Raw genomic sequence first — 26316 nt, 5'->3', positions numbered from 1 at the left:
ACCAAACCCCATTTACAACAGCAAAAAGGAGAAAATTTCAGAACTTCCTGTTCTGAGACTTTGAAACACTTTTTTAATTAACCAAAATGGTTTCTCATAATAGATGGGTCCCAGAGTGAGAACGCGGCTGTAATGCACGTGGCAGGCGCCTGGCGGCCGAGCTGGGAGTGGGGCCTAGCGGGTTGTGAATGGCAGCAGCGCCTCGGGAGGGCCACGCGCTCACTCTCCACTCCACGACCATCTGCCGTTTCATCATTTATTGAGTTTGGGACACTTCTGTCTTATGAACTCAAAAACGTTCTTACATTGACAAATACATCTAAGTTTTAAAAATGCAACTTCAGAGAAGTAAACAAAAAGGTGTTTCTCCCATCTTTGTGTCATAATGTTTCAAAACTGAAAGCATTTCTTGGGATGATGATACCTTCCCCCAACCACAACGTTAGTTTTGGGGATGCAGGTATGTCGCACATTAGAAAATCTGAGCCTCAAAATAAATTCCTGGGTATAATTTGCCTTTAAAGTAAAGGACTCTCTTCAGTTTTCAGAAGGATTCAATCCAGGATTCCTTTAAATTGCCAGGTCCCTAAATTAAATTCAAATCTGTTCCAATTTACAAAATCTTGACCTATCTACATTTTTTTTCAGAAACTTATCTAATAGAATTCTTCTTAAATGTCATCTAAGTAAGTAGATCAATAAATAGCAAAAGGATTCTTTAAATATAGGGCTCATGGGCTATTCATCTCTGTATTTTTAGAGAGGAATGCTATGTCTATTCACTAAATTCCTATGTTGTTAAACTGCAGAGGATGAAGTATTTGTATACATTAAAATATTGTGGGTTGAGCTGCAGACTTGGGCCTTGAGTTACTCTGCAACATTCCTCAACGACACCCATCATGTATGGCATATAAACCCAGTTAGCCTGATTGTGTAATAAAAATACTACAGAGGTGAAAGAAAGAAAATCAGAAAATAACTAACAAAAGGAGGTGAGAAGATCTGGTAAACTTTTTCAGACTAGATGTTTTTGTTTGGATAGACGTCTCTGGAGAAGGAACCAAATATTTATCCCTAAAGACTTTTCAAACATAATTTAGATTCAATGCACCTTTCAATGGGCAGTGGTCGGGACCTTATGTTGAGAATATTCCATTGATTTGTGGAACTTGCATAACCTCAGCGCCTGCTCTCTTGGAGAAAGTTCAAGTTAAATCATCTAGCTGCCAAGAAGAAAGCAACTTTAGCCTCATTTCCCGTGAAGCTGAATGACCAGAAAAGCCATCAGAGGTGGTTTTGGTCCACTCTCAGGTGGCAGAGCCCTTAGCGTCATGGTACCTTTGGGGGGCATTGTGACACTGCCATCCCCTCGTACCCGTCACAGAGGAGGAAATGTGTGATTAGCAGGAGACAGGACCACAAGCCAGCCATGGGATGAAGTAAATTACTGTTGGTATTGATTATTCATTTATTGTGTGGACTTTGAATTCTTAGTAAGTCATGATATAGCAGACCACATTTTAAGTTAAGTTTTTTTTTTTAATGTTTTTTATTTATTTCTAGGAGAGAGAGAGAGACAGCGTGAGCAGGGGAGGGTCAGAGAGAGAGGGAGTCACAGACTGAAACAGGCTCCAGGCTCTGAGCTGACAGTCAGCACAGAGCCCGACACGGGGCCCGAACCCACGAACCGCGAGATCATGACCCAAGCGAAAGTCGGACGCTTAACCGACTAAGCCACCCAGGCGCCCCTTAAGGTAAGTTTTAAGAGGTGTGCCTAGGTAGCTCAGTCAGTTAAGCATCGGATTTCAGCTCAGGTCCTGATCTCTCAGTTCGTGGGTTTGAGCCCCATGTCGGGCTCTTTGCTGACAGCTCAGAGCATGGAGCCTGCTTTGGATTCTGTGTCTCCCTTTCTCTCTGCCCCTCTCCCACTTGCACTCTGTCTCTGTCTTTCTCTTTCTCAAAAATAAGCATTAAAAAAATTTTTTTAATAAATTTTAAGAATAAACAGTTGACAGGAAAATTCTGGTAGAGGGAATTCGGAGGTAGGTGCTTGCTGCCTATTAGAAGAAAGTCAGCATTTTAGCAGTGGGATCCCTCGGTCAGACCAAGGTCTCTGCCAGCTTAGCCAGTATCCTTCACATGAACTGGAAAAAGGAGGCCCCTCTGGACTGACAAATGAGAACAAAAATGCAGACCATGCCACAGTTCACAGCTTGCCGGCAGAGTGGGACAGACGTCAGGGCCCACCCCCAAACTGCCATCTCTATGTAGAGCCTGTGAGGGCTTCCTCTAGCATGATGCCACTGCTTGTCACAGTCCAGCCGGCCTCATGTCCCACCAGTCCCTGTACCATGATGCTGCCCACCCTGGCCCCTGCCCCAGGAAACCAGCCCCATTCTGCTTAGATTATGGGGATGTCTGAGCCCACAATGATGACTGTGATTCAGCAGGCTTTACTCACGTCCAAAGCCTGACGTCAGTCCTTTCAAGAGAACAAAGGACAGTCTCTCTTAGGCCACTGTATTCTCTCTGCATTTATCTGAAATCTTGTTCACACAAAACTGAGGGGTCTGGAGCACCACCTAAGCTCACTCCTGGAAAAATCATCCAAAAAGTGATTGGAGATGTTCAAATATCATGAGCAGAGACTTTTCCTCCTCACCAAACAAGACATCAGCTCACTGCTCAAAGGACCCAGTGTCTTCATGCGAAAAGATGGTGGAGGTGGGTATCACACCACACCCACTGGGCTCTGACAATAGATTGTGAGCTTTAATGAAACACCAGCATTCTGAGATTGATAGGGACTGTTTTAAAAAATGAGAACTTTGAGACTTTGGGGATGGTGGTTTCTATCTTAGGACCTTCTTTTCCAGTAAATATCTGGGGATTCTGTGATGTTTCAGGAAGGGTCCCGATCTGACAAGGTTGCTATATTTAGCACAACAGTTATAATATCTCATTATAATAGTTATCATATTTTTTCTTTTTTTCTTTTTTTTTTAGAAAGAGAGAGAGAGAACATGGGAGCAGGGGAGAGGGGCAGAGGGAGAGAGAGAAAATCTCAAGCAGACTCCACACCCAGTGCAGAACCTGTTGCAGGGCTGGATCTCATGACCATGAGATCATGACCTGAGCTGACATCAAGAGTTGGACACTTACGCGACCAAGCCACCCAGGTGCCCCAAGTTATGATATTTCATCAGAAACCAAAGGGCTGCCCTAAAAAGAAGAGAAACGTGAACTTGCAAACGAGGGTGGCCATGCCACAAGTCTGATCGGTGCAACCTACCTCCCTCTTCCCTGTGTCTGAGGGGCGTGTGCGGGACCTGCTCTCAGCAAGCCACTGATTCCATTCCCTGAATCTAACCTGACAGAGAGAATATATTAAAATACTTGACCCAAAATGCCTTTCGAGGGCAAAGTCAGATAGAGATTTAAGTCACAGAAAGCTCTCAGAAAAAAAAAAATCAGTTGTGGTATTTTTAAACACAAAAGACACAAACAAACCAACGTATGAAATAAAATGATCAAATAAGAACAAAAGCACAAAGCACAGTAGCAAACATATCAACTAAACACTCTGAGTCATATCCGTGCTATAACTTGGCAATGATTCAAACACTAAACAACAGAATGGCAACTTTAATATATACCATTAATAGCAAAATGTCTGCTTTTATTGAAGAAAAAAACCTCAAAAACTATGTTGCTCTAAGCAGTTTTGAAATGAATATCTAATTCAAAACTTCCCCTGTGCATATAATTGCATGCTAATTTACATTTTAATTACTTCCTAAGAAATCAAAAGCATTTGTTGACAGTAGAACATAATGTCAACTTCACGGTGCACTGTTGGTGGATGCTTAATGAACTTAATTAGATAATTAGTGATGTTAATTATCCTTCTATTATGAAGATAAGGATGTCTCACAAATGATGCACTTGGTAAAGAAACATCATTAAAGGTATCAGTGTTTGCTTTGTTCATTTACTTCTATTTTTCAAACTCCTATAACAAGGACTTTTGATAGACTAGTAGCATTTAAGATTTCTTTGAAATGGGAAAAGAAAAGCCACTGCCTCCATCGGCTCATGACTGTCCATCTCCCGATCTGGATAGTAACATTTGTGGGGGGGCGATGCTGCAACTCTTTCAAACCCTCTGCTGTTAGGACCAGTCACCCATGTTCACCTCTGGTGTGGAGTTTCTTGTTCGCACGAACTCCTTCCCGGTCACCTCTCAATGATGTGATGAGTGGGTTCTAACATCAATTGTTTGAAATATGGTGTGTGTGTGTGTGTGTGTGTGTGTGTGTGTGTGTGTGTCAAGGGAATAGAGGAAATGAGAGAAAGCACCCTGATTGGGTGCCCAGACCACTAGAAAAAAACCTAAAGGGCAACTGACACAAAAGACCCATGCACATGTCCTCGTGCACGCGCACACACCGGTGTGGCCCCAGCCTGGCTGCGTTCCCATGACCCTACAGTGCTGCGTCTCCGCCTCTGTCACCGGGAAGCCTGGCTCTCATGGGAAGGTCCATTCTGAGTGTAGTGTTGGAACACCGCTTCCTGCAAGACCAGGGCTATGATTCGTGCTACGGAACTTTAGTGGCGGTGAAAAAGGACACTTCGGGGTTTAAGAAATAAGATAGTGATAGTGGACCTCATCATTTTTCTCTTCCTTGGTCCCCAATACCACCACAACCAGAGTGTAATGGAAGTCCTTTCTGGAAATAATTCTAGTACGGACACAACATGAAGAGCTCTAAGGCCAGGCTGGGGAGAGTTATCTCGGGAAAGGCAGCAAGAGAAAGTGAGTCACTGGCAGGCTGGCCCTTGGCAATTTTAAAAACCAAGACTGCCTTTAGCAGAAGGCCTTAGTCACTGTGCTCACATCCATAGAGCAATTTACACTTTTCAAAGACTTTTTAAATCATACTTTCATTTGCTTCTAAGTAGTTTTATTTTTTCTAACACACAGTCCCGTTTAATTACTTGTTTACAAGACTTTTTCCAGCACTGGGATTTTCCAACACAGCATTGTGATTTCTCTTGAGGTGCTTGATTTGGAGTTTTTTGAATCACTTTTCACTTTCCTCAGATCTTCAGTGGCTTTGTCCCTCCAGCTCCTCTCTTGATTTGCTGACAGAGGCAGTCTCTCTGCCCTTCTGCCATACCAGCGAGAACATATTATCAGGATTGTACCTCTCTCTCTCTAGGTCCTCTGGCCTAATTTCAGAAGTCCTTATGTGTGTCTTAATTTTCCTACAAATTCAGGCCACCTACTTCCATGCATCTTTTTAAAGAAAATTTTAAATTTTTATTTAGAGAGTACTGTGTGGGAGGGACAGAGAAAGAGGGAGGGAGAGAATTCACTCTGTTAGTGCAGAGCTCCATGTGGGGCTTGAACTCATGAACCCTGAGATCATGACCTAAGCCAAAATCAAGAGTTGGATGCTTCACCGACTGAGCCACCCAGGTGCCCCTTCCATCTCTCTTAAAGGTATATTCACCGCCTGGGAAAGTCCTTTCTCTCTCACCCACAAACATCATGTTTATGTAAAACTAGTCCCTGTGACAGCCTTGAATTTCAGATTTTTAACATTTTCTACTTTGACTTTAACTCTGGGAATTCAGCCTTCCGTTCTCACAGTTGCATTTTGACTTCTTCAGCTGTTACCGGCTACTCTCCCACTTCCTTCCCTTCATGTCAAAGCGTATTTCTTTCTATTTTCAAAAATCTTTTCTCAGCCCCAGGGCTCTTGTGCCTCATGAGCCTTTTCCCAGGTGAGTAACATCTAAGGCTTCCCCCTAAAGTGCCGTTCACCCCCCCCCAAACTCAGAAGCACCACAGCACCACACTCAGATGCATTCTGTCCTCCCCAGTCCCCACCCTCTTTCCTGAAATGGGGCACGAAGTTCTCTGAGGCTCATTGTGCCTTCAGCCTCAGCAAGACCAAAATCACATAGCAGCAGGCGACAAATACAAACACACCAGAAAGAAAGACCAAGAGCTGCTTGATCGCTCCCACAGTGTCTGCTAAAGCCTTCCCATTCGGCACGCTTGTTTCCTTTTCCGCAATTTTTATTTGGGTTGCGTGATTTCTTTAAAGAGAAAATAAGTATACAGAAACATTTATGCATGAAATGATATGATGTCTGGGATGTTGCTTTAGAATTATTCCGTGCAGAGGAGGATAGTGGGTAGTGAGAGGGTTGAGACAAGATTGGCCATGAGTTGCAATTTGTGGACGCTAAGTGATGGATAAATACAGGGGGATTCGTTTTATTATTTTCTCTACTGCTGTATATGTTTGAAAATTTCCACAGTGATTTCTGAAAGAGATAATGGGTACAGTGCTTGGAGTTGAATGGCCAAAAATGTCATTTCTCTTGCTGGGGACCTGAGCCAGGGCCACCCTTCATACGGGTGGCCTCAGCCAGCACCGCTTCCACCAGCAGGGGTGGGGCTGCTCTGTGTCTGGGGGTGGGACACCGAGCCTGGACACATACACCCAGGGAGGTAGCCAATGGCTGGTCCGCAGTCACCCTGTGCACACAAATGTCTAGTCTCTGAGATCAAGGCCCCCAAGAGTGGGCACTGATGGTCTTATGGGGGACCCCAGCGCACCTGGCAGGTAGGACAGTCATTAGAGCCCAGGAACTTTGAGCAAATGTGTTGTGCTTTTGTGTCTTTGCAGGACAGGCATAGAATTTCTACAAAGAGCTTGTCTGTGGCACTTTAGCTATCGCAGCGTGTCACCCATCACCCTCCAGCTGTGGTGCCTTCTCATCCCTTCTCTTAATTCTCATGCAGCCCTGGCTTCCCTACATAGGCCATTTTGACTCTGAAAAAGCAAGTGGAAGCTTGCTCAGCTATCTCCAAAAGCCCTGGAAACATGTGGACACTGGGCCCAGCCCTGCTCCAAACGGTCTTACTCCTTTATAAGCCTAAGCTTATAAGTGTGGGTGTCCTTCCTCAAGTGGGGTTTACATGGACCTTGCATAAAATAGCTGCCCACACACATACTGCTGAGCTTAGGAGGAAAGCAGGGTAAAATCCAGCTCATGCTTTGCTGAACGAGACCTGAGTCAGGCAGCTTTTATGGCCTAGAACTGAACTTCCAACCCCCTGCCTCTGGCTTGTTCCTCCCCGTTCTCTGCAGATCCAACAGAACCAGCCAAATCACACACCTTTCACACCTGCCACATCCAGGCATCCTTTCTTCTCACGGCCTGATTAAAAAGAGGCCAGACTGTCTGTCTGTGGTGGTCGCCCCCTTCTTTCGCTCATCCCAGCCTTGGTTAATTAGAATTCTCTTGAGTGTTCTCTTATTTCTGCTGCTCCAGCTACTGCCCCTGCAGCCTCCTTATCTCCCTCTTAAGTGACGTCACAGCCCCAGTCTGGCCCCTCCCTCCAGGGCTCTAATCTCCAATCCTGCGCTTACAAACAGAAACATACCTCTCCCCCACTACTTAATCCCCCACCCACTTCAGGCACATCTAGCATGAGCCATGGTGTCCTCCCGGTCTCCTGCGGTGACCTTGATCATCTCCCCTGCCCCCCGGCTCACAGGCCTTTGCAGCCACTCATCCGCACAGTCCCTTCCCACCCAGCCCCCAGCTCTCATGTTCTATGTGCCCATTTCTGTTTTCTAATGCTTTTTCTTTTCTTTCTTTTTTTAAAATTATTTTTGAGGTGGGGAAGGCACATGCACAGGAGGAGCAGAGAGAGAAAGACAGAGAGACAGAGAGAGAGAGACAGAGAGAGAGACAGAGAGAGAGAGAGAGAGAGGGAAGAAAGGATACCAAGCAGTTTCTGCACTATCAGCACAGAGCTTGATGACAGTCTCAATCTCAGGAACAATGAGACCATGACCTGAGCCATAATCAAGAGTTGGATGCTTAACCAACTGAGCTAGATAGGTGTCCCTAATTCTTTTTCTAGAAAGAAAAAGGAAGAAAGCAAGCAAGCAAGAAAGAAAGAAAAGAAGAAGGATAGAAGGGAGGGAGGGAGGAAGGAAGGACAGAAGGGAAGAGAGGAGGAAGAAAAAGGAGGGAGGTAAGGAGAAAGATTACATACTATATATTTTGAATATGAAATACTATATATTTGAAATAATTCTGAATTTATAGAAAAGTTATATAGTACAGAGAGATCCTGTCCACCCCTTCCCTGCTTTCTCATAATGTTAATATTGTACATTGCCACAGTGTGTCTACCAAGCTAAGAAACCAACATTAGTTATTGATGTTTTCTCAATTTGTTTTTAAACAAGGAAGTCTACAACTGAGTAGGCAAGCCGCGCACACTGCTGTCAAGAGGAATGCCTGGCCACAGTACACACTCTGAGTTTCTCTAAGCTGAAGGCAGAAGTGCCAAAGCAGCTTCCAGGACACCATAGTTGGCCTTTGGTGGCCTCAAAAGAGCCCAAGGCCCCAGCCTCTGTCCAACAGGCTGACACCCACAGCCTCCACCCCAGAAGAGGCCGTGACTTTACAATTTAATCCCACAAGGGACTGTGATGGGTTCAGGAGAAGAAAAGAAAGAAATGGCATCCATCATATCAGCCTTGCCTCAAAGTTCAGCTCACCTGCCAAGAGGAAAACAAATATACTGAAAATGAAGATAGGTAAGAAGAGTTAGGAATGGTGTATCGTACGTCTCACTCGAAGGAACAATTCATCAGTGCTAGCGAGCTGTCAGCCATTGACATGATAAGGAATAACACCAAATGAATAATGTTTCCTCCAAAACCAACTCCTTTAATTACAAGCCTCTTCTTTCCAGAAGAGAGACAGAAGATGAAGAAACACCAATTTCATGCACTTGTGCCTGAATAATGTCTCCATGCTGCTTTTTCCAGATGGCGACCTTCTCACTGGAGGGACTAATGATGTGGGCATATTTAGGGAAAAACCAATAACGGAGTCTTTAACCTTCAACAACAAAAAGCATGTTGTACAAAATGTTCCTTGGGATACATTAGAAAATATCAATTACATTGCTCACTGAGGTGTAATCAGCTGTAATAATCAAAATTAATTTTTAAAAATAATTAAACAGACCCCAGGGCAAATAGTCGATGCTCTTATCCTGTGACATCACAGCATACATATGTACCTGAGAAGTTGTGCCTTCTGTTAGCAACAAAGGCATCGCGCGAGGATGAGTGATGGATGCAAGATGTGGAGGCTGGTGAGTTTCATGTCAGCAAAAAGAAAGAAAGCATTTTATTCCCTCGCCCCATGCAGATCCATACACTTTCTTTAAGAGCCTCCTATGTACCAGGCACGGTGCCCAGCCCAGACTGAGTTACTGGGATAAGATGCTCCGAAGCAAAGATGCAATTAATTTTTAAAATTAAACCATAGCCCACTGTGTTTCAAAAATAATTCATCTTTTAAAAGTCCACAAGATATCATAAGCTGTTGCAAAGATGAATAAATCAGATTGAAGGTAAGCGGGGCTCAAACAGGAAGAGAGAAGCAGGGAAAGAGGTGCGTGCAGGTACATGTGTATGCATGTGTTGTGCAGAGATTTATGCCACCAGGCATGTGCAGTTAAAAGAGCTGGGTCATGTTTATGTCTCTGGGCATCGGAGGGCCCAGATCACTGTGCCCAGAAATATAAGTGACAGGAGTCCTGCTGTTCATGAGGTGTTATGGAAAGGCACGTTCTTCCTGATGCTGACAGCTGAGGAAGATGTCCCCTGTGGCTGCCCTTTCCCCACTTTAGTCTAGCCACACTGGCCTTTGCTGCCTCAGAACATTCCAGCAGATGCCGGTCTCCATGCCTTTCCCTGATGATCCTCTCTGCCTCACCGCTCTTCTCCAGAAAGTCACTTCCTCATTTCTCTGCTTCTATGCCTCCCTTCCAGAGAGGGCTTCTGACCACCTTCATCTAAACAGCCACCCTCTCCCACTTACCCTGCTCGATTTTTCCTCATTGCAATTAGCACTTTTCACATGTACAAATGTATTTGTTTATTATCTATCTTCACCCCCTAAAAGGTAGTCTCCATGAAAAGCAGATAATATGTCAGATTTTTCTCTCCTTGCAACCTCAGTGCTTATTTCAGGGCACAAAATAAGCAGTTGGTAAACATTTGTTGAGTGAGTAAATGAATGAATGAATGAATGAATGAGACCTCAGTTGATGTAGAAGACAGTATCTTCAGCAGGCTGCCATCACCAAAGACAGAGCTGATTTAAAATATTTTTGCTTCCGTGTGAGCCCAGAGCAAACTGTTACAAGCCATTTGTAGACCTACACGTCCTCAAATTTTGCAGTCTATTCAAGCTTCTTTCAGGTGAGCTATTTCTCAGCCAATCTCCCCAGGACTCAGAGGCAACTTAGTCAAGCCAATGACAGTGACCTCGGAGAGAATGGGGAACTGGCAAGAGGCACATCAATAGTCTGCAAGGGCTTCCATACAATGCATGCCCATGGCCAGAATCCCAGCTGCCCCTTTCCTAGCTTCCTTAGCCGGATGGACATGACCTCCTGAGGATAAAGCTAACTTGGTCAAGGAACAAAATTTCCCAGGGTGAAGCCAGGGGAAGAGGGGCTGGACCCCTTCTCTCACAAATGGCATCGGTCAGGAGCATGTGCTTGGGCACAAGTGGTGACGCTTCTTTTTAAGATTCAGTTTATACATCTGTACAATGAGGCTGATAATAGCTGTATGATGCAGCTGTTACAGAATCTACGTGAGTTGTTCATTCACTCAGTCAGCCAGTCAACAAACTGACTGAGCAGTGTCTTCCACAAGCCAATGTGCTAAGGACGTAGCCTACCCTCTGTTTTGAGTAATAAGTGGCCAGATAGCCTAGTCAAGTTCATTTTGTTTTCCCTTCTAGGTTTGGGCTCTGTCTCCATATGTCCTAAATCCTCTTGTTTCTGAAACTCAGGAAGGAGAAAGTGTCCTTCCCCAGGTTACCTGAGTAGTTAAAGGCAGCCCTCATTCCTCTCTTCTCCCCAGCATCTGATGATAGCACCCTCCCATCAGTCACTGGCCACAATGGACAACAGAGCCCTTGGGACAGCAGAGCCCACATTCTGAGAAGGTGGGATTTGGGGTCAACCTCATTTTCCAAAGTTATGTGGGCAGACAGCTCCAGGTGTGTAATGGGTCTATCAACCATCTAGTCCACCTCCCTGGGGAGCCCCTTCCCACAGTTTCCCACAGTTATCTGTCCCACTGTGGAGACGAGGAGAAAAAGATTGGAGAAAACTTCCTTAACTGGGAAGTTAAGCAAATGGCCCAAGGTCTCCTGATACCAAGGTCATGTCCATTCAATGACCACCATCTGCCTCTGAAAATAAGTCAGTGACTCCAGCATTAGAATATATGACACATTGTCTTTCTCAAAAAGAGCCTCAGAAATATTTCTAGTCCTAGAATGCTCTTTCAGAACCTGGCCACTTCCCCACCAGAAGGTAGGGTCTATTTCCTTCTGCCTTAAACCTGGGCAGAACTGTGTGCCTGTCTCTACCAAAGGAATGCAGCAGAGGTGAAGCTAAGTCATGGAAGACAATGGGGCTTCCACCTGACTCTCTGTCTCTCTCTGGCTCTCTCTCTCTGTATCTGTCCATCTGTCTGTCTGTCTGTCTCTCCTTCTCCCTTATTTGGAAATTAGCCCTTGAATCCCAGACAATAGGTTGTAAGGAAGCCCAGGACATATGAAGAGGCAGGGTATAGGTGTTCCAGCCAGCGGTCTCAGCCAAGGTCTCTGACTAAAGTCAGCAGCACCATCAGCTGTGTGAGTGTGAGTCAATGAGCCTTCCAGTGATGCCAGCCAAGGCCCCAGACATCATGGAGTAGAGGCACCTCCCCACCCCTGCTGTACTCCAAATTCCTTATGACATCAGCCATGACCACAAAAACTCATTGTTGGTGCCACTGAGTTTTAGGATGGTTTGTTGTGTAGCTTTAAAGAAATTAATTGGAAAAAACGCCAACAACTTGGCCCCACATATTCAAGATGATCCACCACTACGTCTCCTGGTAATGGTGCCAGTGTTCTGACCCCTTTGCTGAGTCCACACATATGGCTCTTACTGAGCTGTGGGCCAGTGCTCTCTGAGCATGCCTGACTCAAAAGGAGAATAGGAATGCACACTGGTTTGGGATTTAATGCCATAAGGAACACCTGCTCTTGGGGCTCAAGGGGAGCCCTTATTCCCCTCAAGTTAAAGCTAGCTGAAGATCTGACTCCCCTAGATGTAGCTGCACCTTAGAAGTCACATGCCTAACCTTAAATGCTCAGAAGAACATAGAATTGGGTCATATCCAGCAACAACAGAGAGAGAGAAGACAGGACTCATGGGATCTGTAACAGATGACTGATACTCCTCTAAGGAAAAGGGATCTGAACTCACCTCTGTCTTGCACTCAAGGTCCTTGGCCTGCCTCCCGGGCATCAGTCTCATGGCTGAAGACAAGCTGCCACTCCATGAAGAGACCTTGCTCTGATGTCCCACGTTCGAGCGGCTGGCCAGCGATTTCTTCTCAGATGCTAGGAAAAGGGAAGCAAAAACTGTCAGAAGTGAAGTTGAAAGGAGAATACACACTTTTTGCAATTGGCCTGGCTTTCAAAGGGCCAGCCAAGGGCACAGGCTTATTGTGCCACCTCCAATAAGGAAAACAGCCCAGGCTACCAGCTCACACTGCCATCTTCTGACGAAGAAATACAGTGTGGGGTTCAGGGTCACCAGACCTGACTTCAACTCCAAGCTCTACTGACTCAAAGTGAGATGCTGGACCAGTTAGCTAAAGTTTCTGAGCCTCAGTGTTCTCATCCTGCAAGCTGGGAATAATAGCATCGAACCTCATTCTGATGTCATGAAGAGTAAATAAGATTATGTGTTTAAAACACAGGCCACCAACCATAGAGATTTTTCTATATATGATTATTGGCAAAAAGAGAGCCATCTATCAGCGTTGAGGTCCATCTCACCATTTTATTCACTATATGTGCCTTGGGATATATGTCCTATTTAATTAAAATTTTTCCTGAAATGGAATCTGACATTCTGACTTCAAATTACACTTGTAAATACATAGGTATGTACATACATACATATTTTCCAGGGTTAATTTGGATAGTCGATAAATAAAAGTTCTATACCGCCGGGCAGTCTGGGATGATGCAAATGGAAGTAACTAACTCCTGAATCACTGTCAATGCTGTGATGCTAGAAGACTTAAAACAAGTACACGAGCCATAATTTGAGAGCAATGACCACTTTAAAAACAGAATTAAGGGGCGCCTGGCTGGCTCAGTCAGTAGAACATGTGACTCTTGATCTTGGGGTTGTGAGCTCAAGCCCCACATTGGGTATAGAGATTACTTAAACATAAAATACTTTAAGCAATTAAAAAAATAAAAACAAAATTAAAAGATCGTTCCTACAGCTGCAGTACCTAATATAAGGGGGGGAAATGCTGAGTCACTAAAAGAATGCAAAGGTCATTAATATCTTAGGGATAAAAACTCTCACTTGAAACATGAAAAAAACTGAGGCTCCAGGTCATTGCATGATTTGGTGGCAAGGTTTCAAAGCTGGTAGGTGAATATCAGGACAGGACCTAGCACCCTACGCTCTAGGCTAGAGCTACAGCTCTGACAAGGTAACCCCTCCAAGAGATTACTAGAATCTGCTTGCACCTCTGGCCTTCCTTTCACCCAACATGCAAAGCAGCATTCATTCTTCATGCTCAAAGACGCTTGAGGTTTCAGTAATTCCCACCAAAGGGATGAGAGAGGAGGTCTGGGTAGAAAAGGCTCTGGGCCCTGAAGGGAATGTTACGAAAGTCTGCATCTATGAGACTCAGCAGTTCTGTTCCCTGGAGCCAAGCGGACAGAGACCTAAGTAATGCTGCCAGGCCTTGAGCATCGTCTCCTCCCAGAGTGGGGTAATCTCTTCAATCTTCACTTCCGTATCTCCAGGTTTCACAGAGAGATCAATCTTGAAGGTGTCTTCCAGCTCCTGCCGTCTCTGTGCCACGAGCTGCTGCCAGAGGGTCTGCACCGTCTTTTGGATGTTGTGCTGGACTAACAGAGAGACCATATTGCACAATCAGTTTGGCCTCAGTGCCTGTCCCAGCAAGGGCCAGGAGATGATGTTTCATAGCTGCTTTTATTGCATCCTGCTAGAATGTCACTCAAGCTTTGCAACCTCCAGCCAGAAAGCAATCAGTATGTAGACAGCACTACCAACATCCATGTGAGCTGGCCTTTCCCCCACCTCCAACAGCCCACCTCTAAGTCCTGCCTGCCTCATATGTTTGGAGCTGGGAGACACGATTGATGGGCACAGGAATCTCTTCCTCCCACCCCCAACTTCCATTAAATACCAAAGGGAAAAATACCCGTGTAAGCTCTAGGTAACCGAATACCACCCCGAACAGCTCCTTCCAATGTACCTTCTAGGTTGGGCCCTCAACGGAATGGACACCAAACCCAAGGCTGTGCCTAGGGACCCAGGACCCAAGCCAGTCCTCTTTCCTAGCACTGAATCATGCTTCTCACCACCCACCAATTTCAGTGCTCTGGATTTGCCAGGTATGAACCAATCTACCAGGCCAGTTCTACCTATTATGCCCCATAATTATAATACCCTGAACATTGCCTAAACCCCCTTGGATCTTAAACCACTGAGTCACTCCTCTGGTACCCACCTCTACAGTCTATTTTTCTCACCCTAGTAGGATGGACATTGCTCAGTTCACTCTTCTAGCCAAACCCAAAATACAAATATTTGTGTTGTAATTAACAGCGTGTCAAATTTATTTTTTTTTATAGTTTATTGTCAAGTTGGTTTCCATATAACACCCAGTACTCATCCCAGCAAATGCCCTCCTCCATGCCCATCACCCCCCTTCCCCTCTCTCCCACCCCCATCAACCCTCAGTTTGTTCTCAGTATTTAAGAGTCTCTTAGGGTTTGTCTCCCTCCCTCTCTTTAACTATTTTTTCCCCTTCCCCTCCCTCATGGTCCTCTTTTAAGCTTCTCCTGTTCCACATATAAGTGAAAACATATGGTATCTGTCCTTCTCTGCCTGACTTATTTCACACAGTATACTTTAAATTCATGAGAGTTTTAAGCATTGGCTTTGGCACCTATGTGACCAGACAACAGAAGCCCTTGTGCCTACTATCTGGTATCACAAGGTGAGTGGCACAATCAACAGACCAAAGTGGTGGAATAAAGTCTGCTGAAGCTTCTTAGATCAAAAAAGAGCAAGAACGAGGGGCACCTGGGTGGGTCAGTTGGTTAAGTGTCCAACTTCAGCTCAGGTCATCATCTCACAGTTCATGAGTAGAAGCCTCACATCGGAGGCTTTGGATCCCACTTTGGATCCTCTGCCTCCATTTCTCTCAAAAATAAAGAAACATTTGGGGCCCCTGTGTGGCTTAGTTGGTTAAGTGTCTGACTCTTGGTTTCAGCTCAGGTCATGATCTCACGGTTCATGAGTTTGAGCCCTCCACTGGGCTTCGCAATGGCAGTGTGGAGCCTGCTTTGGATTCTCTCTCACCCTCTCTCTCTGCCTCTTCCCTGATCACATCCTCACTGGCTCTCAAAATATAAATAAATTAATTAAAAAAATAAAAAATAGATTTAAAAAATTTTTTAAAGAGCAATTTCTTTTTTAAAATTTATTTTCAAGTTAGCTAACATACAATGTAGTCTTGACTTCAGAAGTAGATTCCTGTGACTCATCACTTACATACAACACCCAGTGCTCATCCCAATACGTGCCCTCCTCTATGCCCATCACCCACTTTCCCTACCCCCATTAACCCTTGGTTTGTTCTCTATATTTAAGAGTCTCTTATGGTTTGCTTCCCTCTCTGTTTTTATCTTAATTTTCCTTCCCTTACCCAATGGTCATCTGTTAAACTTCTCAAATTCTACATATGAGTAAAATCATATGATATCTGTCTTTCTCTGACTGACTTATTTCACTTAGCATAATACCCTCCAGTTCCAGCCACATTGTTGCAAATGGCAAGATTTCATTTAAAAAGAGCAATTTCTAAACACATGGATCTGGCTGCTTCTTGATTGTTTGTTTGTTTTTACAAGTTGCCAATCACTTTATTTTTTTAAATGTTTTTATTTATTTCTGAGAGAGAGAGAGAGAGACAGCGTGAGCAGGGGAGGGTCAGAGAGAGAGGGAGACACAGAATCTGAAGCAGGCTCCAGGCTCTGAGCTAGCTGTCATCACAGAGCCTGACATGGGTCTCGAACCCACAAACTATGAGATCATGACCTGAGCTGAAGTCGGGCACTTAACCGACTGAGTGACCCAGGCGCCCCAGCCAATCACTTTAACTTGATTTGATATTAGCAAATTTAAAAATCAACTCAATCAAGCCAAAAATCTCATAGAAACAATGAGTTTATTTACTCCATTCCCATTTTCTAGAGAAGAAAGTTAAGACAGAGCTTGGTAATGGATTGAATGAAATGAGATGACATTCCAGTTCCTGGATCTAGCAGTCCAGAGGAAAATTCAAGAGAGCACCTGAGAAATCAACTTATGGTGAAATCCCTGGAATTTTAGTAAGTCCACCAAGTTCTTAGTCTGACCAAGTCCCACTGAGCTGAAGAATGAAACCCAGAAGTTACCACCACCCACCCACTCTTCCAAAAATAAACAGCAAATGAAATGTACCATCACTCAAACTTGGGAAGTCTTCCTCTCCTTTTTCTCTTACTTCTTCATTTGGAGAAAGAAAGACTTGATGATAAGGATTGATTCTAGGCTTCGGTTCCAGTCCAAATCCTTCTGGATAACTAGGAGACAGGAGATTTTTCACTATACCTTCCAGTTTCGTTAGGATCATTCCTTTGTTCTTTACTACAAATAATCATCCTCCAAACTCAGTACATATCAATTGGAAAACACTTGCCTAATCAAGTTAAAGCAAATACGCAACAGCAACTTCTGTGACAGATATTCTACAATGGCATTCTGGAAAATAGGAAAATTTCCTTTTTTATTATTCTTGTCTTAAAAGTCTAATCCATGCTCCCAGCAGGCCCCTTGAGCTCTCTCCTGGTTTCCCAACCACCAGAACTGGTCATTTGTTTTTGTAGGTTCCCAAAGTATTGACCTCTGCCTTTGTTTGGCCCTGATCTCATCCCATCTGGAAGGGGCCAGGCCAGTGTCATGGGCCCATGACCTGTGCAGTCGAACAGGGTTTACACTCAGAAACGTCTCATGCTTGGACTCTGCTGTCACTGCTGTGACACTCTGCTCTCTCAGTAAATTTTGAACAACACATCTGCATTTGCAGGATCCTGCACATCATGTAGCTCGTTCTAAATGCAGGCATATGGGTTTACATATTAGGTTTCCCATGAACTGTGTGCTCTGGGGCTCCTAACCATATTAAGTCCATGTGCCTTCTCTGGGTCCCTTCAATCAACCAAGCAAAATAGATACTCAGTACATGTTTGTGGATTGAACCAAAAATGATAAACAAGGAAATGTAAATATATCACTATATGAGAATATCCATTCTTGAAACTTCTATAATAAAATCCCTTTTGATTTTGAGCCAGGTAGCCCCCCAGAGGGATCTGAGGAAGGTAGAAATCCAAACATACACATAAGTTGGCATCTGCCGTTCTTACCTATGCTTCCAACATGGATCGACTTAATTCTTAAAATACAGACAAGAGAGAAGACCCTCCCAATTTAACCCACCAAAAATGGATTCTTTTGTTTCAAACAAATAAAATAGCAAATGCCTCCTCTGGGCCAGGAGTACTTTCCAGTGATTCCAAGAGAGTTTTAAGACAAACCAAGTCTAGAGTTTTGTAATATCCAATAGGCAATTTGACAGGATTTTTGGACTTTTTTTTTTCAATTAATAAAATATAATATGTACTGGTATAAAAACCACAACAACAATAAAAAGACAAGAGCCAAGTATAATATCCCATAGCCTGCCTTTCCTCTAGGCTCAACATGGCTCTCTTAATAACAGAAAGCATTTGGGGCGCCTGGGTGGCTTAGTCGGTTCGCTTAGGTCATGATCTCGCGGTTCATGGGTTCGAGCCCCGCGTCGGGCTCTGTGCTGACTGCCAGCTCAGAGCCTGGAGCCTGTTTCAGAGTCTGTGACTCCCTCTCTCTCTGACCCTTCCCTGCTCACGCTGTCTCTCTCTCTCTCTCTCTCTCTCTCTCCTAGAAATAAATAAAACATTAAAAAAAATAATAATAACAGAAAGCATTTATGGGGCGTCTAGGCAGCTCAGTCCATTAAGTATCTGACTCTGGATTTCGGCTCAGATCATGATTTCACAGTTTGTGGGTTCAAGCCCTGCATTGAGCTCTGTGTGCTGACAGCACAGAGCCTACTTCAGATTCTCTCTTTCGAAAGTAAATAAATATTTTTTTATAAAGAGAGAGATAACATTTGTAAGCATATGATGCCAAGGCACTGGTGACACAGAATATTCACATAGGAAAAAATAGAAAGTGCATCTACACAGAGAAATCTAGCGTATTTTCAAACTTTGGACTTCAAGAAAAGGATTTAACTAAACTTAATACAGTTTCTTTTTATTAGTATTTCTTATACAAGTATGCTTATGGGTATCATTTTATATCGCAAATTGTGTGTGTATTTTTTTCTGCAAGAAATTTATGCCTCCCCTGCATGATATAATTTATTATGTATATTTTCCATTCTAAGACTGCATTTATCAAATGTTAATATTTTTAAAATCCGCTGCATCATAAAATCAATGTGTATATTCAATGTTGGAGCTTTCTGCCCCTAACATGAAATCAGTAAGAGATCTTACAACCTGAGAATTGTGGAAATGGGGTAAATTATTAGTCCATGATGCTCAGTTACATGGACTGATTATCGAACACTGCCCATAATTTGGACAACCAGGTAACCAAAAAAATGTATATGTACCAGCTGTATGGACCCCAATCAAGTGTCCCTCTAAAGCTTTCTTCTCGGCACTGACCACCAGCAGGCAGGAAACAAGTAGGCAGCACTTACCTTCTCTCACTGAGCAGCAAAAAACAATGCATGAGACATAGGAGGAAGCTGACATTGGAATTGTAGGTGGCGAAGATAATGTCCCAGTGTTCCTGTAGGAAGCCCAAGATGCTGAGAAGACTAACGCATTCGGAGAGGGATTGCTGGGGCTTGGACAGGCAATAAAGAATGACTTTATTTAAACTGCTGTACAAAGCACTGATGAGAGCATCCTTTTGAGAAGAAGCATTCTCGATGACCTGTGTCATAAAATAAACACACACACACACACACATACTTGAGAACACTTTATGGGTTTAGATACTGACCAAGTTAAATGTGAAAATGATACAATCTTAGAATCTCCTCTGTATTTCAAAAAGTTGACATGATCTAAAATTCAAATAGGACTACTTTCCTCTACCTCTGAGCTTCTATTTAAGGGAACGATCACTGAAGTAAATTCAAAAACCCGGATTTATCAAAAACTTGTGCTGAAAAGAAATTTTAAAAACATAAAAATTTCCATATAACCCCCAGTGCTCATCCCAAAAAGTGCCCTCACTCTGTGCCCATCACCCCTTTCTTGTTATATGGAAACCAACTTGACAATAAACTATGAAATAAATAAATAAATGAATAAATATTAAAATAAAAAGTTAAAAATAGACTTAAAAAAAGAAAAGAAAGTAAAAGCTTACCACCATCATATTATAAAAATTTGATGGGAAAAACTTAACAGAAAACCATGGAGAAGGGGAAAGGGAAAAATAGTTACAGAGAGGGAGGGAGACAAACCATAAGAGACTCTTGAATACTGAGAACAAACTGAGGGTTGATGGTGGTGGTGGAGAGGGGAAAATGGGTGATGGGCATGGAGGAAGGCACTTATTGGGATGAGCACTGGGTGCTATGCTATATGGAAACCAACTTGACAATAATAAAGAAAATAAAAATTAAAAAATAATCAAAAAAAAAGATGGGAACCAGAAATTTCTAAAACACTAGTAACATGGTTTACATTCAGTGTATGACATCCATGCTGCTTATAGTGTCTAATTTTTAAAATATATTATTAACTATTTATGGTATTTATGTATAGAGTGTTTACAATATTCCCAGTATGATGCTAAGCATTTTTGCAACCACTTACATGAATTGTTCCTTTAAGCATCATAACAAAATGAAGTGAGCATTAAGATTATCCCACTTTAGGGATAAGGAGGATCAGGGTCAGAGAAGTTAAGTCGTCAGCAAGGGTCAAACCCACATCAGACATTGAGTCATGTTCTTAGCTACTATATCTAACAGAGATGGGAGTCCAACAAATTTTAGTACATGGGAAACTTAGAGGGGGAAGGTTCTGATTTGTAGCCTTGACACTGATTGGTCCATCCATCTAATTGGTTTCATTGCTTCATTGTAACTAATAGAGATCCAATGCATAGCATCGCGATTATAGGTAATAACACTGTCTTATAAACTTTAAAGGTGCTAAGAGACCAGATCTTAATTGTTCCCACCACAAAAAAGGAATGATAATTATGTGACCTGACAGAGATGTTAGCTAACACTCTGGTGGTAATCCTACTGCAATATATAAATGTATCAAATCTACATTAAATTTATACTCTGTTATACGGTAATTATATCTCAATAGAAACAAATCAGAAATGTTAAAAAACACAAGACTCCATAGCCAAAAACTATGTGCTAAATGTTTCAGTCTATTAGAAAGATCATTTGTTAATTATAGATTGCTCTCTTAGAATTACATCAGTAATGTAAGCATATGTACCAGTGAATTTAAGTTTTATTTAAATCTTCTGGAATTTAGGATTTATGTTTTATCATCATCTTGTCCTCCTCAGATAGGTTACATCTGTCAACCTGAGGTTAAGGTTTGTGAGAGTCACAGGAGTGAGCAGGAGAGAAGGATGATGGATGTGTGTGGAGCTAAGTCTGGCCTGGCATCCCGTGAAGGCATATCAGCCCCCACTGTGAGTATCTGCCATTACCACTGGGGAGATGCTATGCACTGGATGTTTGCACCCCTCCCCCAAACACATATATTGAAACCCCACATGGGGTTTCTGGGAGGTAAGCAGGTCATGGGGATGGAGCCCTCATGGTGGGATTAGTGCCCTTATAAGAAGAGAGAAGAAAGAGCCTGCTTCCTCTCTTTCTCCATCCCGTGAAGATACAGGGAGAAAATGGCCATCTGCAAACCAGGAAGAGAGCTCTCCCCAGACACCACATCTGCTGGCACCTTGACCTTGGACTTACCAGCCTCTAGAACTGTGAGAAAGAATGTCTGTTGTTTAGCTGCCCAACCCATAGTGTTGCCAAAGTGGCCTGAGCCAAGTAAGATGGGAGCTCAGGGGCTCCTCTGGTTTCTCAACACAACTTCCCAAGAATCTGACTCTGTAGAGACAACAAGTGATATATCTCCCATGTTGGGGTTATTCTTGAGAAAGCATCTGAATACAGTCTGTTCAGGCTTGCCCAGAAATGTGCATCAATCAGAATGACCATCACCCTAGGAGATATGCCAAAGCCTGGTCCTGGGATCTGTGGTTAACTACACAGACAGAGATGTTCTGGGAACACTGATGTCACCCTGTCTGCGAGGCATGACCTCCCCTAGGTTCAGCCGCAGAGGGCATGCTAAGATCGACTGGCAGGAGTTTCTGGAGGCAGATTTCAGCTTCCCTGCTGGCTGGGACCGCCTCACACTATCTTGAGCTCCTCAGACAGGGAGGGTTCAAGAAAAGACTAATGACCACTTGTCAGGAAAGGTTCCAGAATGGGAAGTGAGGATGAAGTAAAGGGTTCAACTCTAGAATTCTGAGAGTGTATGATTCCGGAAGTGTGTATGTACACATGTACAATAAAGAATGTGTGCACATGTACACATACACATACTTACATCTAAGGGTGTATGCATAGGCATGCATTTGCATGGATGGGGGTGTATGAAGATCTTTCTGGGGAGGGAAGAAAAGCACAACAGGAATAATAGGGCTAGGGAAAAATACCCTTGTGACAATTTCAGGAAGGCCCATATATGACTCATGCAGGTGCATATTAAGAATGAAATGAAATAAGCCTTTTGGAAATAAAGAGCTTTTTTGGACTTTTGCTGATGAGGAATAAGAATAATTAGGATTAAACCAATGATTGCAATAAAAACCCAAAATGGGGGTGTACAGGCTCGGAGGGGACACAGCTCAGGTACCAGCACAGGGGGCTAAAGCCCCTAGTTACTGAGATGGATCTCAGGTGGCTTGAGGTAAGAGCCCTGCAGGGCACTTGGCATCCACCTGGTGCCACCTGGGCCATAAAGGTCCTCCTCCTTCCTCCCACCTGTCATGGAATCTGTTCCCAGGAAGGACAGCAGGTCCAACTGGACCGACCAGATAGCAGCCAACAGTGTGTCATACGGACACTTGGTGGGTCAGCGGGGTTCCCCCCCGCCACCACGGCCAGCCCAGGGCTCTTACCACCATGATGTGGTCTATGATGAAGAGAAGGATGTGTCTGGGGTCTGCTGAGAACATCCCACTGTATAGTTTCTCCACCAGCTTCTGGGTGAAGTGGGAGATACTTGCGAGTGAAGGACCAGAAGCAGCTTCTGCATTCGGCTGAGGCTCTTTACTGCCTGGAGGTGGGGGGTGGTAAGGACACAGACCAAGTCTGAGACATCATCAGAGTTCAAATGGTCTTCTCCCACGACAGTCTCCAAGCCCCTCATGGTAACCAGCCACATCCTACTCACCTCTGTACCCCTCATTTGTAACCTGTACACCCTGTTGCTGGAAGATGGGGTCTTACATGCAGCAGGTGCCCAATGAACACCCATTTTTTTCCAAAGTAAATTGCTCTTTAACAATGTAGTCAGTGATGTCAACCAAGTGGGGAGAAGGCAGATGAGGAGCAGCATTTGCTCCAACAGGCATTTGGGAGGAGGGTGAGGAGGATTTAAGACATATGGTAAATGGGAAGGCTGTCGTGGTGACCCGAGGCCCTGTTGCTACAGGGGACAGAGGATAAAGCTGTCACATTGGACTGTCTGTGCTCACCATCATGGTAGGCACTGTGCTCAGATGGTGATGTGATGGTCTCAGCTAATTCTGATAACAACTCTCTGAGTTCATCACAACTGCCATCCTCACCCACAGCTTCAGGCACCAGCCCCAAGTCACATCATCATCTAATGACAGAGCCAAGAGCTCAAATGGAACTACCAAGGTTGTGCTTTTCACTGCTCTCCTTTACTGCCCTTCAGATACTCCCCAAGAAAGGCCAAAAGTAGGGCTGCCACACTGTGAGGCAAGGAAGAGTCCAGAAGATGGGCCACGTCACTAAGGACTCCATGGCTGAGAAACCACAGAGAGGACTTTTGTTTAATCTCATTGGGAAAGTAGAGCTTCCCTGGAACTAAGCATTCTGAAGGAAGCTTCAATCTGAAATTCTTAAGGGCAATGACAATGTCTTCAAACAGGTTTGTCCATTTAAGAAACACTTGCCGTGCCCAGTCTTGGGTGCAGAGAATAAGATGCTGAGCAGAAGAATGTTAAATTCCAGCTGACATCTTGACTTCCCTCATGGGAAGAGGCCAATCCTACTAAAGCCAGAGGAGAAATGATTTTAGCTCTGAGGCTTTCTGTCTCTGAGCGGACCAGTGATGGCAGGGGTGTCATGGAAGGTGGGAAGCATGCCTCCCCTGGGGCCTCCCCAGGGTAAGGGTGGTCTCATCACAGAGTCATGAGGGGCTGACCTGCAGGTGGAAGATGGCCCCTAAGGGCCTTGCAGCACTGTGACCCAGGGGATGGGTCAGTAGCTGGTGGACACACTGGCTTTCTTGCTCAGCTTCCGGAAGTTTTGTGTCATAAAAGAGGAGAGTCACCCCCACTCACCTCTGAGCATGGACATGTTGCCTCTGCTCATTGTGTGAAATATTTCCATGGTGGAAAGCAGGACCTCAGACTGGAAATCCCGCTTCTGTTGGCTGGTGGCATTATCTGGAGAAGCCTGGAAGCAAGCATACTGGGGACTAAGACAGTGGTCACACGGCCATCTTGTCCACGTAGTGCCCACCAGCCCATATATTAATACTACATCTGCTGGGAGTATAGGCTGCAAAGAGCTCACCACTATCCTTCTCCAGGGCACTGCCCTCTGCTGGTAAAGTTGCCTCACTGGTGAGGTGATGCCCACCTGTCAGGTGGAGGAAGCAAGTTGTGGGAGACCCACAGGCAATGACGACCACATAGATGCCCCAAGATGGGGCCAACTCTGGGATGCAGATAGCACACCTTTGTTCCCCTTGGGACCAGGCTATGGCTGAGACCATTTCTTAGCTACCTTCACCCCCATCTCCCTCTGCTTCCTTCCCAGCTTCCCCTGAAAGCATAGCCCCCAGTAAATCACTTCCACAGAATCCCTGCTTCAGGCTACTTCCAGGGACCTGGCTAAAACCTGCCTTTATCCACCTAATCACATGCTGCTTGGTGAGCTCCCCGCTGTGCAAGGGTCTGTGGGTCCCACCATATCACTGTAGCCCCAGGAGATGTTCTCAACGACCAGCCAATGAGGTTCACCTACAGACCCAGGTGAGCTCTCAAAAGACATCAGCTCTCAGGTGTCCCTGGGCATAGCCTGCCCTTGTGTGCCCATGCCCTCCCAGACCCGCTCCCACAGCACATGGCCCAACCACACCCTTCCCAACTCACCTCCAGGATCACTTCCAATGGCAGCCACTGCTTAGGGTTGGAGGCTGCCAGCAAGAGCTCCCTCAAGAGCAGCTGCATGAAATCTCTCAGCTGCTTCCGGGCGGGATGTGACTTGGCAGGAGCCTGTAGGCCTTCTGGAATGCTGTCGTCTTCAACCTCAGCCCCGGGGTTGTTGGTGTTCTGGGCAGGCTGAGTCATGGGCTCCTCAAAGACAAGAGAACCCCAGAATGAGCAGCCTGGCCTGCCTCAAAGCGCTTTCACATCTACCCCTGGGGTGTGCACAGGTGGGATTCTTACCAAACCCATTAACACGTAAGGAAACCAAGGCTCTGAAGAGGAAAGAGACTTTTCCAGAGTCTCATTGCTTATGAGGTGGCAGGCTATGGTCTCTGAGATAGGTGGGAGCCATGGAAAAAACCTGAGCATGGAGCAAGAGGGGCCTGCAGTGGTCAGCAATGAACCCCAGGGTGTGTCCTGGGCAAGCCACTCCCCTCCTCAGAGCCACAGCTCACCATCAGTCACATGGCAACAATGAAAAGGACTCACAAAGACATGTGGGGATGCAATGAGAAAATAGCCCATATGGCAATGCCTGGCCCTATGAACTGGGGTCAGGAAAGTCTGTCCCCACCTCCTGGTAGAGCCCTCACTCGCCTATACTGTTTACCAGGCTCTGCTGATGTTGACAGACAGGACCCTCAGGTGAGAGAACCAGGACTTCCTCAAGTCCAAGTACCTGAAGCACCTTGGCTTTCACTTTATGTTTATAAAAATATTGGAAGATCAGTGAGGCAGGGGTCATCAGCTCAGATATGTCCAGGAAGACATGGGGATGCTGGGAGGCCGAATGACACACCCAAGGACATGCAGCTGGAGGCTCCTGACTCCTGGCCCACGAACTTCTCATGCACATTCATCTGTCAGCACCTCCCTTTGCTCATTCATAAAATTAATGCAGCCGTTCTTAATTAAGCCATAAAATCAATTTAATGGCACCTAGGGAGGTGGTGACTGCATTAATTAGCTCCATGCGGCCTTGACTGGAAAGATGCCATATATATTCACAGCAAATCAAAGACTTTTGGCCACCAGCCTTCTGCATGAAGAGGGCCTGTCATGTTTTCTGTGCCACAAAGGCCTTTTGAAGCTGACTTGGAACTGGGACAAGGCTAGGAGGTGTGGGGATAAGCGCTGTGACACTGGAGCCGGGAGCCCCAAGACAGGGTCGGGCTCATCTGCAGTCTCTGGGGAAGTGACTTTGGGCCGGGCCTGCCGCCAGGCCAGAATGGTTGAGTGTGAGGAAGAAGAGCCCTGGGTCAGAGTGTGCTCCACACATAGGCAGGCAGCCGGCTGGAACCCGGACTTCTTAGACAGTGGGTGTCAGAGCTGAGGTGGGGGTCTGGGCCGAGAATGTCAGGCCGTGGACTTCAGGGTCCTGGCCCACTCCAGAGGCCCTGGTTTAGGGGGTTGGGGAGGGGTGGCCTGTGGGATTGTCCTTCCTCCCTGCCTGGCCTGGGGGCGCCTGGCTTCTGTCCCATCCACCACATCTCCAGTGCTGT

The 26316-nt window shown here is 45.0% G+C and overlaps 1 protein-coding gene across 7 annotated transcripts in view; it reads right to left on the bottom strand.

Annotated features, from left to right (window-relative positions):
* The window catches only part of WDFY4 (WDFY family member 4), a 290261-nt gene that overhangs the window by 129824 nt on the left and 134121 nt on the right, over window positions 1–26316 (bottom strand). For 6 of the 7 annotated variants that reach the window (XM_077746401.1, XM_077746405.1, XM_077746402.1 and 3 more), the window contains 7 exons: window positions 24758–24961; window positions 23942–24056; window positions 22526–22683; window positions 19044–19282; window positions 16694–16815; window positions 13882–14067; window positions 12392–12528 (listed from right to left, as the gene is read on the bottom strand). In XM_077746401.1, coding sequence (XP_077602527.1) covers window positions 12392–12528; window positions 13882–14067; window positions 16694–16815; window positions 19044–19282; window positions 22526–22683; window positions 23942–24056; window positions 24758–24961 — 1161 coding nt within the window. The remainder of the gene's footprint in view (window positions 1–12391; window positions 12529–13881; window positions 14068–16693; window positions 16816–19043; window positions 19283–22525; window positions 22684–23941; window positions 24057–24757; window positions 24962–26316) is intronic. The other variant, XM_077746404.1, reaches the window with a different exon arrangement.

Source organism: Crocuta crocuta, unplaced genomic scaffold (assembly GCF_008692635.1).
Source record: "Crocuta crocuta isolate KB4526 unplaced genomic scaffold, BGI_CrCroc_1.0 scaffold28, whole genome shotgun sequence".
Classification (NCBI taxonomy): Eukaryota; Metazoa; Chordata; class Mammalia; order Carnivora; family Hyaenidae; genus Crocuta; species Crocuta crocuta.
This window is presented reverse-complemented; position numbering and strand designations above follow the sequence as displayed.